The following is a 14618-nucleotide window of genomic DNA, read 5'->3' on the forward strand; positions in this document are numbered from 1 at the left end:
GGAGGAGGCATGGTAGCACAGTGGTAGAGGGATTACCTCTAGTGCAAGAGGTCTTTGGTTCGATCCTTGACGACAGGAGTACTCTGAATTCTGCCGTTTCCCCCATATTACCATTCCATCAATTATACCTTCATTGACTTCTCTTAATCACCCATCTCTTTTAGCTTAAAGAGGATAAACGTGGGATACAAAGCTGGAATGTTCATTTAACTCCACTCGAGTTTATGTGTAAGCATCTTTAGGCAACACCGGGAATATGAACGACAGAACCACGACTTGGGATTGAATCCGGTCCATCATCTAAGAGCAACGCTTAGTATATACACCATTCCCCAAGTTGGATTACAAGACCATGCCACCGACTGTTCATTTGAATATGATTTGAATTCCTATTCTTGCGACACAAGGCGCCTTGTAGCAAGAAGCCAAACCCTTAAGTTAGTATAAAAATAATATAAGTCACGCAAGTATTGATGACAACCAACAAGGGTCTGCATATGAAATGAAGAAACTTAACTATTCTTCTGTGTAGGTATTTTTAGACATTTAGCAACTGCTTAAACTATTACTAATCCTAGGGCAAGGGAACACTTCTATAAGAAATATTCAAACTACTTTAGCTTTATTCGGTTGACATAAGAAATGAGGTGACGGATTCTAGAAACTTATTACGAGTAAAGATAACCTGATCCGATATTAAAAGGAAAGTTAAAGAATATCAATAGAATTATGAAAATTGAACAGAATTTTAGTAAAAGAACTGGTTTTGTAATGTTTCGTCCCAATTGATTGTGAAGTATATCCGAATATCATTTAATAAGTGACAAAGCTCTGGCTGCAGTTTTATTTTTGGGAAAGGCGTTAGGACTAATAGATGAAAATATTGGACAAAATTATCGATAGTTAGGAATATTTGAATATCATTTTGACAAAACGCGGGCTGCAATCTCATTTTTAGGACTAGGCCTTAAGTTTTAAGGCCGAGTACGGTAATTCGTGGATTTTTTTAGTTTATATATTTTTTAAAAAAACAATTCATGAATTAACCGCACGGGTCCATGACGTCCATGGGTTACTTACTACTTACCCCCTTTCCTATATACTGAGTGCAAGCTTCTACGGCAGGCCCTCCTCTGTCAGACAGGTGCCAATAAAAGAGGGCACGCAGTCCTGCCTGATGGTAACAATGGACCTTATCGCACTGTAAACATAATCAATGTGTGTTTGTGTGTGTGTGTAACTAATGGACGAAACGCTACTCAATCAGGTGGCAGGCCGAAACATAAGTTTCGTATTCATGGAATTGGGACGAAATGCAACTTGTGACGAAACGACACGTCACGAAAAAACTTAGGTTTCCTTAAAGTTGAAATTTAACAAAATATTGTAAAGGATACAACTCTCACCCCCTGATCTAGTGGTTAGCTTGTGCACCTTTTGAATATATATATATCCCGAATGCTTTTGTTTTTACAATTATCTTCAAATTCGTTAATTTTAGGTTTCAAAAAATTGCATTACTTCATTCTAAAAGTTTTCCCTCCTGATATCAGTGAAATTTTGTGTTGTTACATTGTTCGGATTCTGTAGCCAACCCAATTTTGCCTATTTTCTCTTCTGTGCTAGTTTAGTGCATTCCTGGTCGAAAATGTTTTTTACCTATGTATTTCCGCTTTATAAACTTCCTTGTAGATCAGAACTAGGTATTAAACAGAAATTTGTTTTTAAAATTAGTTCTATTTTATAATTTTGGTTTAGAAAAAAAGGTAGGTGGATCTTCTTGACTTAGGCACTAGAAGTTAATAATTTATATCACTAAGACAAGTACAAAATTTGGACATTCTACCGTTCTATTTTCTTAATCCTTTGCAGTACCGTTCGCCATCTAACGAGGATCAATATCGTAATAACGACCTCTATTGAAAATCAATAAAACGCAAAAAAAAAAAATATATATCAATTGCAGTTTGAACACTTTAACTCTTTATTCCTTATATTCCTATCTCTCTGGATATGACTTTTAGTAAGAGATCATTATATATCATTGATCATTTCATTTTCTGATTTTCACAGAAATGCAAAAGCAGAAATTTCGGGTTAATTCAACGAGCAATACTGTTTCGTTCTGTATTAAGGAAGCATTTTTCCCCTCATGATAAGATATTGACAGGATCAAGTAAGGTTGAATTTGGTATTATCTCTACAATGGAAAAAAATCTTGATAAATAAAGTTCATTCCCCATGATCTCCCTGATTTAGAAATTTAGTTTGAGTAGACTATTACATATTTAGTTCAAGCCCTCTCATGTGATGAGTTCAGGGGTTGCAGCTCTCTAGCTGCCCTGACGTATGGGCTCAGTTACCATATGCAAATGCCAAAATACATTACATAATTTCCTTCTTTGTCACAGTAGCTGTCACTTATGCTTCAGTCCTTTCTTTTAGGTTGAATCTTTGTAAGGATCCTACAAAATAAAAAAGATTTAAGATTTTTTTTTGGTAAAAATCCTATTCCATAAGCGAGCAATATTTGTATTGTTGAGTTTTCTCGCCTCGTAGGTTTTTCTTTATTTTTGTTTGTAGTTCGATTTCAACAGGTACATGTACGTCAGTGGAGCTGGAGCAGGAAGTCCCCGCGCAGCGCAGGGAGTGATTCGGCGCATGCCCGAGTCCTCTTCTGTCAGAGGGAGCGGTCGAAGCCGGCTGGAGGGAAGCGGTATGTTGCGGAGGCAGAGAAGCAAAGAGTGGTGCGAGGGAAAGTGTAGTTTATCTGAAGAAGAACGCGAAGCTCCGACCAAAAGATCTGCTTCGCCAGGATTATACCGTTCTCCTGCTGGTGAGACATTCTCTGCAAATTCACATCTCGCTGGATATTCAAGTGAGTACATAATATATTATGTCAGTTTTGCTTTTCGTCGGAACGTGTGTGTGTGTGTGTATGTGTATGTGTGTGTCAGCTTGTGTGTCAATCCAATATCCAGAAATAGATAATATATTAGTAGACTTACTTAATTACATCTTTATTCCAGTAATGAAAAACACCTGAGATTGTTGTAGTATTGGGAAAATGTTCTCTTTATTTGCTTCAGAAAAATTGTCATGGCGCCTGATACAGTCGGGTTACTAACTCAGGACTATAAAGGAAAAACGAAATCCATAATAATGTTGATTTTAAAAACCAGTGCGTTTCTTTTTTTTCTTTTTTAAATACAGCGATATTAACGAGACACTTCTACATGTACAGCAAGTGTCAACCAGAAAGTTATTTATTTATTCAATCATCTCGCATGAATAATTACATCCACGGATGAAATGTTTGTCTTTTAGTTAATCGAAACTAACGAAGCACCTCTCGTTAGTTCAAATTTTCCAATGCATTATTATTACACCACTTCCATTTTAATTTTCAAAATTAGAATTTTCAGTGATTATTTTCCTTTATTTAATATGGAGGTTATGTTAGTCGTGTTTAAAATTATTGCTTAAGATCATAGTGAATAATGCGGAATATTCACTACTTTGCAATGTAAATTAGCAATATTTTCTAAAACTTCTAACGTTAATCTATAGCTCTTTCGATGAGAAGTAACACACAGACCAGTCATTTATATATCAAAGCTGAGAGAAAAGGAAGTGACCGCCTGTTTGAAAATTTGAACAAAAGTATTTAATGCTTCTGGGGAACGGAATGCGACGTTTCTAGACGTTCTTGCATTATTATTGTTGTGAGAAAATATTTTACAAGCAAATTATGTGTACACAGAAAGAAAATTATTTTAATTCGAGAATGAGTCAATTTGTAAATCTTTTCACGTAACATTTATTTATGATTTTAATACAAACAATTTGTTCTACATCAAAATGCTACAACACATACTGATTACATGAACAGACTTTATTACAGTGGGTATCCACTTCTTTAATGCACATGACTTTATAGACATTTTTTCGTTTCTTTTTTCAACTTCCAGCAAATAATGTTTCATTTCAAAATTAACATAAGGACAATACATTTAAGAAATTTGAACATTCATGTTTCTGAAAGAAAATATATTTATAACATTTTCTTAACATTCTTAACATAACATTTATAACATTTTTATAATTAATTGACGAAACGAAACCAACTTGCTAAATGCTATTTATCTGCGTCAACCGTTGCAGTTTGTGTTAAATTTCACGAAATATTCTACCGAAAAAAGTTCAAGTTAGACGTGAAAAATTTGTTCAATTTTAAATATAAACTTCAGTATTCTACTGTGACCTTGTTTATTTATTTTTCTTTGAATACCCATGGAAATGTAATAAAAATTACACTAATAATAAATTAAACTAATTGCGAGTACATAAAAAGTCTTACACGATAAATACAAATTTTGTTAAATATAATATAACTAACCGGAAGGAAAATACCAATGCGTTGTTAGTTGACATTAACACAAGAACTTTTATAAAGGTCTCAGTTACTTTAATGCTTTGAAAAAATTTTTGAAATAGAAATCAACACTAAAATTCAGATTGTAGTGATCTAGTAGATAGATTGACTTCATGTGTATGTAAATTCATACTTTTCGTAATTTCTAAATTCTTTTTGAAAAGTTTCAAAATACGTCACTAGCATAACATCCATGTTTCCTTTTTCTTAGAAAAAGTTTTCTATGATTATTGTTACTTAGAACATTAAATTTAATCGTAGTTTTGCATTTTTATTTTTTATATTGCAGATATACTTATTTAAATTTGATGGAGACATGGTGACTCAGTGGTTGAGTTAATATCGTCCGGGTTAATTAAACAAGAGTTCAATCCCAGTTGATATAGGTTTTATGGTGAATGAACAATACTTTTTTCGCACTTCTTCAATGAAATAAAATTTCTAATTTAAAATCTCATAATTATGTCTTTTATGGTGAAGGAGACGAATTTGCTTACTTCTGTTTCCTCAGTTTTCATTACATTATCTTCTGAACTTTCACTGGTATTTATCAGCGCCTCTGTCATAGGGTAGGGGAGTAAAATCAAACTAAATATTAATTTTGCTTTACATGGATAATAATAATAATAATAATAATAATAATAATAATAATAATAATAATAATAATAATAATAATAATAATAATAATAATAATAATAATAATAAACTTTTAATTCTGAAATCTCAAATCCAAATTTTTGGAACTAGCAATTAGGAAGATTTATTTCTCAATCAATACGCTATCCGAGATAATCGATTATAGTTTGCGTCGGCTCAGACAGTTGTCGCCGTCGCTTGATAAAAGATTGAATTAGGTAACTAGCGATTTTCAAGGGTTTTTCGATCGTTTAGGCCATTATAAGCACCAATCGTATAGAAGAGATGCGAACCGCCAGTTTAATGTAGTTAATAACGTACGAGATAAATCCTTCAAATAACACGTGATTTCTCCTTAAAGTTGTGACAGTCTGAAACAAATTGTATTATTGATACTTAAATAAATTGAAATAAAGTATGGAGTAATAGTATTCATTTCATTTTGTGTCCTTATGCAATACCGATGTACTGAAAGACGGGAACGGTCTACTTGGAACCGCGGCTGGGTTGGTGTAGTTAGTAGGTGCACAAACCATGCAGATCAACTTTCACGGTATAAGCCGTTTCCCACCACATAATCTCGCCTCAGGAAAGTTTAATTACAGGACCACGCTACAAGTTTCGGCTATGAAATAATAATAATCGGCTTATTATGAAAGGATATTTTCAGGGTTACCTAAATACAAGAGTTTCTTTTCGTCTCGAAAAGATGTCGTAACAGTGATATTTCGTCTCGGAAAGTGTATTTATTTCTATTGGAAAAGTTCTGTCTTCCTTTGTTTCGTGAGGATCCCTAGTAATTTTCTTACTTTATGTGTGTCAAACGTTTCAGTATTAATTCATTTAGCACAGATAACTAGCCCCCATCTTATACTTGGCATAAACATAATACAATTTCCTGGAATTCTATGATTAAAGAGATCGAAGGCAAAGTTGAATTTGCTTTGTGAATTACACTACATATGTGTTCAAACAATCTGGCAACCGACCTCTCTTTACAAGACTGTATTATTCCAACTGTACAGTTTTTTAGGGATAATTTAGGGATTTAGGATAATTTAGTTTTAGTTTAAATTAAAGATCATAAGCATCTTTAGAAGATTCACATTTGTCTGGTTTACTTCCATTTATTGAGAAGAGTACAATACTTTCTAAAGGCACTAGTAGCCAGAGTTTTCCAAACAAGACTAATCTATATACTATTATAAAAAAATAGAAGTGACTGATTCATCATCACACAGGCCATATAACTATGGATAGAAACGTGAAATTTGGACAGAAAACTTCATTTGCCACGAAAGCAAGGGATAAAGAAGCATTTTCGGAAATACGTATTCTAAGGGGGAAATGGGGGTTCACTTTTTTATGCCAAGATGAGTGTATCTCACGAGTTTATGACCTGAAACCTGGCATATAAACTCTACATTAAAAATAACATGCGGAAAATCTTGCTCCTAACAGGAACATTGTTAAAAAACTCAAAATTCTCTTCGTTTAATGAAAGTGTCGAATGTGAGGATTTGCTTAAGCTAGAGATACAAATTCGGTGCATAGACTTTCAATTAAAAATTGGAAAACATATATTTTAATGTTTCTGAAAATTTCGCTCCTAAGGGTAGAAAGGGGATAATTTCTTCATAGATTGCCGAATGAAGGGATTCGCTCAGATTGGAGATGTGATTTTCGGTATAAAAACAAATAAATATAATGGAAGATTTCTATGGGCCTTTCCGGAAATTTAACTCATAAGGAAGAAGAGAGGAGTCACTTGTATAATATCAAAGTTTTTTATTCCTTTTTTGAGAAATCGCCCAATACGAAGATTCACTAAAGTTGAGGTTGTGAAATTTGATATATGAACTCTTAAGTTAAAATAAGAAAATAGTACCTCAGTTTTTTCGAATATTACGCTTCTAAAGGAGATATGCTGGCAATTTCTATGGCATTGAAATTTCCCTTTATTTATTCACAAAACGCCGAATGTAAAGATTAGCTTAACTCGGATATATGAAATTCCGAGTATATAAGTCCATAAATAAAAATAATGCAATACATGTTTCTGCCTTTTCAAAAATTCCCCTCCGAAAGAAAAAAGGGGATTATTTCTATAATATCCAAATTTTCCTTTTTTTATTGAGAAAGTGGCCGATGTGTGGATTTGCTTAAGTTGATGTGAAAATCGATATTTAAAGTATTAAATACAAATAAAGATATACATATTTTCTGCGTCTGCGAAAATTCCGCTTAAAACGTGGAAAAAGTGGACACTTTTCATAATGTTAAAATTTTCCACTATTTATTCTGAAAATGATTAATGTAAGAATTTACCCAAGTTGAAAATGGGAAATTCGCTGTATAAACTCTTAATTAAAAATTAAACACACACTTCAGCATTTCCAAAATTCCGATTCTGAAAGGGGTACAATCTGTACTTTTATGGTATAGAACTGGAGTATACCTCTTTCAGCTGATTTTGAGATATTGGTATTTTCTGATTCTTGAGTTGGTACACTATTAGTGCTGGTAGAATGAACGTGTTGTAGCACTCGTAAAGTGGTGTACTGTCGTGTTAAAAAAGTGAAGCTTACAGTAAAGCTCATAAGAGTAGAAATTATACCTCAACGTTTCTCAACGTTTTCAACTTCATAGCGGTTGGTTTACTTTGGTTCTACACCACCCATATGAAAGAGTGAAAGTGACTCTCTCACAGTCATCGAGGTCCATTCTCATATATGTAGAAACATTTGATTTGGCCCCCCATAAATCCTTCTACCTAGGTATTACAAGAACTATGTACGACAAAGAAATTATTTGAAATGCGTATACTAAGGGAGTAAAGGGGATTTAACTGTTTTATCCAGAATAGAGTACCACATGAATCCCTGAAGATAGGCATATGAAACTCGGCAAGTAGGTCCCTCCTTAATAGGCACGTGATTCAGCGATTTGAAAATTCCCGTTTTAAGGGAAAGGAGACACTTTCTATTTCCTTTCCTTCGCATTGAAAGCGACGTTGTCTATTTGAAGTCACATCACGAGAAACCGTTGAAATTAATTTTAATATATTTAGTACTATGTTGAGCTAGGTTTCAATCATCACTTTAGGAAAATCATAGTCGTTATACTCATTGCAAACTCCTCATTACAAATAAGCGGACACTTGACCTAGTATTTTCCAAAGTTCCAGTTGAAGATGGGGAGGACAATTCTTTTACTTTTTCGCCACATTGTAATCTACTGTACTTCGTTCGTTGTTTGTAATAGCATCACGGAAAACTGTTTGTCCGTTTGAAATGAATCTTGGAACATACATAGCACCTACCTCAACGGTTTTTATCATGTCACGTTGATTAACGGGTGTATCGTCCTTAGGATACATAAAGTGTAATAGACATTTTCGACGCAGTGGGGAAAGCAGCAGAGGAGATGTATTTTGTAAGCTTTTGACAACGCACACTTGTGATCGAAATCTGGGAAAAGAGAACATGATGCCTTGCTTCAAACTTCGTTTTTGTTATCCGTATATCCCACGTTGATTTGGAATATTCTAGTGATGGTATGCTTTATTATACGGGAACATAGCGTCTAAATTAGGCAACTATTTACAAATGTAAACGGAAGCGTAAATTGATGCAATAAATATTGTAAATGACTACTTGGAACTATTGTATGAAAAATTACCTAGTTTAAAAATGTTTCTTTCGAAAACCGTCCATAGGTCCCGCGTGGCTACCATACAGTTTCAGCGCCAGGGAGTTGAGTTCAATTCCCGGTTGGAGCACATGTGGTTAGATTTCCACTTTAAATTGTAAATCCATGTCTCATATATCCTTGATGCAGAAACCGACCCTAAACTTATAAGAAAATAAATAAGAGTTTGAAAACTGAAAAATGAAAAATAAATTGTTTTGGATTATTAGATAGAGATTTTCTGTCATGAATTAGTCAAGAAACAAAGTTTTTCGTTGTTAGAAAAAACTCTCAGTACTTTTGTACATACAGTTTTCAATCTTTTTCAGCTTGCAACATAATAAATGCCTTTTAAAGACAGTTGCTTACTAAAGTGTTTATTTAAAATGCCATGTACGAGAATGGTAGTGAATGATTTGTTAAACTGACAGAGAGACGATACTTAGAACGCATTTTTGAATTCTTTTCGAAATTCGAATAAGTCAATTGTTAAAGTAGTTATGTCACTCAGCTGTAGGTAGCTCAGAAACACGCAGTATATATTTTTGCACTGTCTCGTAGGGTTAGAAATCGCTGCTCACGCATTTTATTTTTGTTGGTTGAAAACAAGAAAAAATTGTTGGGGTTAGATTTGGTGAGACATGAGTTCAACATTTTCACTGTTCAGAAACTCCAGTGTTTGAGCTGCTGTGTGAGAGCTGGAATTCTCATGATGCAAAATGATGCGATGTTTCAGGTTCTGATATCCAAGAGTGCATTTCCTTCTGGCAAACAAATGGTAGTAAACTCTAGTATTAACTGTTTTGCAATTTTCCAAGATAGGAGTAGATTACCCAAAAATGAAACAATCATTTGTTTTACAACACTGCGTAAACGAATAAGTTTTGTTGGTTTTGACATATTTTAACACCCATACATCAGATGTCTTTCAGTTTCGGGATCATATGAATAGATTCGTTTCATCACTTTTGAAGATAGTGCATACAAGATTTGATGCTCTTGCTTTGAGCTTTTTGAACATAGATTTGCACTACATCAGAAGGTATCTTTTACTCTTGAGTTAAATTGTGAGGGATCCAACGAGGACGTAACGTTTCTGAACACAAATAATCATAAAGAAAAAAAAATAAAATGAAATCTTTGAGTTTTACGTCCCACGGTTATGCCGGTTAGGATAAAGGAGACGGTGATTATGAGAAATGAATGAAATGAAGAAAGTGGGAGAAAACGGGAGAACCCCGAGAAAACCCACGTACACGGTGTTTCTCCACCACAAAGTTCACTTGGCGGGAGCAGGGTTTGAACCCGGGACCAGAGGTGAACGCTCTGCCACTGAGCCACCGCGCCCCCTAATAATCTCAAAGAATTGTTTGTATTTGTGTCATGGCAATACCTAAATGTGCCTGAATTTCATGGTATGTACACATGTCGTTCACACTCAATTACCTCACACACAGTGTCGATGTTCGCTTGCACTATGGCTATCGCCGGGCAACCTTCACGAACTTTGTACTGAAACTGTCGCGACTAAACCTAAAGTTCTGAAACCAACAATAAATGCTTGTTTTAGATGAGGATTCATCACTTATTCGACTGTTACTTTGTTGTTGTGTCAAACCTTGTTGAAAGTCATATTGAATCATTACGCAAACATTCTCTCTGGCGAAGTCCGTTTTCCCCACCGACTTCCTCACTTCAGACTGCTCCTGTAAAACGTAAAGCAATCATTGTTAGTTGGGAAACTATTTCTATATTGAACAATACCATACTTGACAAATATAACAATTTCCAAGATTTTGCAAGTTTCCTAACACTACAGTAAATTCCCGACACTTTTAATGCAGCCATCGTATATGCATGTAAAATACAAAGTACATTTTTCCTGTCATTAAACTGCATTTTTCTAATATATATTTAGTAATAATTATAACGTCATTCATCCAGTATTTTTATATTGGAAAATAAGGAAGTGAAAGTTTTAATTAAATGTCCGCGTTATGCCCTTTATACTAAAGGGGATGGATGATTAATGAATAATAATGAAATAGGGAGTGGAGTGATAATATACAATTTAACGGAAAAATCCTAAATAAATTCACGTACAAGATGTTGCCCACCACAAATTTAGATGAACTGAGATCGAACCAATGGCTTATCTCATCAAAAGTGAATGCTCTATCTCTGAGGCAGTGTGTCTGCCCTCTTTCAATATTGAAAATGTGCATCACTCATTATTTTCTACCACTTCGTATCATAATTCCGCGGTATTTCGGGTTAAAAGACATGATGCACATTAACCAGTAGCTACAATGTACATACCCACATTATTAGCATCGTTCTAAATTTTAAACGAAGTATATGCCAAGCAGAAACATGGCGTCATTTCAGGACCTATTTCACAGATATGGTTTGAGTCATTTTCATGCTAGGCTCAGGCAGATTACATGTAAATCAGCAGTGGTATTCTGTCCTATTATTACTGCTTAATGCACTATTCTAACCCTTTCAAATACATAATAATCGCATTGAAAAATGTGGGCGTATTTAAGATTTAAATTTTGAGATATTAATGCGTATTGTGGAACATTAAAACAGAAGTAAAGAAACTGCTGTCTTACTGAAAACATTGAGTTCGGAGGTAGGTTGCGAGAACAATTCTGGATGGATTTAATAACCCAAAATAACACGATCTAGTTTGAGCTGCCAAATTGTGCAACTTATTAGAACTCCTCAAATAAAAATGCATAAGTAAATTGAAGTCACGTAACACAAAACTATTCATTTCGGTACACAAAAAATAGCACAGTGAAACCCTCCCCACAAAACGTCTCTGTCCCTTCGCTTGTCTTCCCAAAAAAGTAAATCTGGCATCGTAACTGGGTAAAATATCTGACCACTTAAAAATATATTGCCAAAATTTCGTTATACCAAAAACTTTGCGTACAGAAATGTATTTTTTAAAAAAGGCCACGGCGAAAACATTTACTATCGTATTCATTTTTAGTTTAACAGTGACGTAGACCATTGATTCGCAACCTTTTTAACTGATTACACACTTTGTAGAACCTTCAGGGCATTGCGACACCCTTATTAGATTTTTTTTTATTAATGGTAGTATAAATTGTAATAGTACAATACTATTAATTTCTATGCAGTACCTAAGTATCCACAAATAGAAATGAGCGTTGTTATTCGCGTTGACAGATAATAATAATAATAGATTTAAACTCTTTTTTTAAAGGATTCATGGTAAAAATAAAATGTATGGTATAAAGTCTACAGGCCTTCTGGATGAATATATTAAGTCTTAAATTTTAAAATTTCACGTCACATCTCATTGGCTGCGTGACACTTCAATGTGTCGCGACACAACGTTTGGGAATCTCTCATGTAGAGTATCAGAATTATATAAGACACAGACCTAACATTGACTCCAATGTATGATCTAAATCTTCTGTCAATTACCGGGTATTGAATTGTCCCCTCCTACACAGAAAGCAGGAATAAATATTTTCTTGTCGATTTTTAGATTGCTGTTTTGAATATAGACTATATAAATTCATATAAACGTTTCCTCCACTGACATAATTGTTTATAGATACTTTGGTTATTGATATTTAGAGAAAAAATATTTGTGCGCATTAACATCTTTGTTTATCACATTTCAGTTCTTAATATATCACAAATTGCACTCTGTCATCGGCTATTTGTGCTTTCGATGTTATGTAACAGTTTTGATTTTCACATTTACATTCATTCACATAAATAAATAGCTTGTTCTGATTTTATGAGTGATAAGGTTATATGCATAACAATGATAATAATTACGTCATGCAACATGCAGGAAAGATTGCGTGTGCAGCACAAACAAACATCAGTGTTTGCTCTGTGCAAGTTAGCTGGTTTCCAGGGACGTAAATAACGGCCCCACAGATCTCACAATGCGGGGAAACCTCAAGCCATCAGAGGCTCCAAATCGTAAAAAAAAAAAAAAAAAAAAAAAAAAAAAAAGTGTTGAATAACTTTTTAATAAAGTAGTTACTAGAGGATGCCAGCACAACCTGAAGTAACATAATAAATGTTATTAATATTACTTGCATTATAGATAGATTAGATTCATAAATTGTTCCAACAGCCACTTGGCTATAGAATACTTTCGAGTGCAGAAATTAGAAGAAAATAAATTTTATCAGTGAGAGATCTCGCACGATTTCTGTTTGTTCAAAACACCTGCTTAGCAAGTAGTCTGTCTGACTTATGTTCTTCCCTTATGCTGTATTTTATTTTACCGGCTACACCAGGAACTGCAGAGAGGTATTTTTCAAAGTTGAAGTTAATCAAAACATTTTAAAGGAATACCACGACTCACTGTAGGATAAGTGCGCTGGCATTGTTAAGGATTGAAAATGAAGCGTTTCGCAAAGTGAACTTGGAAAATGTCGTGAAGATTTCTGATCGTGGAATAAAGGCAATTCGGAAAATGTTGAACGCGTGAAAGTCCTATTAGACTGGCAATTTTTTCACCTACAGAAGAAAGGTCGGTTTACCTAAGTGAAGAATTATTAAAAACCATTTATTGATTTCGAGAAATCGTTTAAAAGTTCTTAATGCTTCTACTGAATCTGACATTTTGGTCTACGTGTGTGCGTTCTGTTTCTTTCTCTCTTACACAAAATGACCTTTATGATATTTGTTTCTTACAATCAAATAAAGTATGAAATAACATACAGTTCAGTGCTGTATTCAGAATCAGGTTATAACCAAAAATTATGCAAAAATGCCTGAACTGTTACAGTATAACCCTTTGTATCCTGTACATTTCGATATTTTCTTAAATTGACTATTTATATTCTTCTATTTGTATGACATAAAATGAACGTTTTATGTGTTTGAGTCGTCCGGTTCCAAAGCGGCTTTTGTACATTTGTAGCAAATCCTGGAAAACAGAAAAACTGTAGAATTGGTATGTTTTGTAGAACTAAAAATATTTGAAGGTGTGGAAGTAGATCACACGAACACACTCTAGTATTTTCAGTTCTACAAAACATCGATTCTACAGCTTTCCCCAGTTTTACAGGATTTGCTGTAAATGGACAAAAGCCAGTTTAGAACTGACACTCCGTCGGAAAAGTGTAAAAGCTTTTTTCTGGCCAGACATCTTGATTAAGATTTTCCTGTGTTTTCCTCATTCATAAAAGGCAAATGTCACGATGGTACCTAAAATAAAGGTCCCAGGTCGATTCCTTTCTTCCTCCCCAATTCCCCGCGTAGTGTGATCGTCGAGGGATATCGTTCCTAATTTGTGATGGGCTAACATGACAAAGGCTGCCTCAAGCCAAGAAGTCTAATTCCTAACCTAATAGAAGCATGAAGAAGGGCCCCCTTTCTGCGCTGTCTGCAGTGGGGCTGAGCCTTTACTTACACCACTGCTAGTTTCAGAATTGACATTCTGAGATTAAAGACTTATTATGGAATTGCAAAATTGAAAATTTGGTATGGTACTATAGGAGAATGGCACGTACTTTTATTAATTTGGGTGGTCCATCTTGTTCCCTTTTATAGGTAAAAAATTGCCAGAAAGTAAAAATTTGGAGATTTTTTTACCTAATTTATCCTCATTGATGAGGGTTATCAGGTTATATGGTTATAAATTTGAATATAGGGGTTTATTTTCTTTCATAAGACAAAAATACATTAAATCATCTCTCTCAAATTTTGGAAGGGGTACATTGGCCTATCCTTTACATTTCGGAATTGTCAAAAAATAGATGATGAGGCTTTATATCAATACATGGTCTTATGGATTGGTATATAAATCCATTTTTATTTATAGAATATCGACACATTGATACGCTCC

The 14618-nt window shown here is 34.2% G+C and overlaps 1 protein-coding gene across 3 annotated transcripts in view; it reads left to right on the forward strand.

The window, feature by feature from the left end:
- The first annotated feature begins 2629 nt into the window (after positions 1-2629).
- The window catches only part of Ten-a (Teneurin-a transmembrane protein), a 1171522-nt gene continuing 1159533 nt past the window's right edge, over positions 2630-14618 (forward strand). For all 3 annotated transcript variants that reach the window (XM_081752112.1, XM_081752114.1, XM_081752113.1), the window contains exon 1: positions 2630-2878. In XM_081752112.1, the coding sequence (XP_081608238.1) occupies positions 2662-2878 (217 nt within the window). In that variant the 5' untranslated portion in view covers positions 2630-2661. The remainder of the gene's footprint in view (positions 2879-14618) is intronic.

The sequence above is a fragment of the Thermobia domestica genome, chromosome 3 (assembly GCF_964235325.1).
Source record: "Thermobia domestica chromosome 3, izTheDome1.hap1.1, whole genome shotgun sequence".
Classification (NCBI taxonomy): domain Eukaryota; kingdom Metazoa; phylum Arthropoda; class Insecta; order Zygentoma; family Lepismatidae; genus Thermobia; species Thermobia domestica.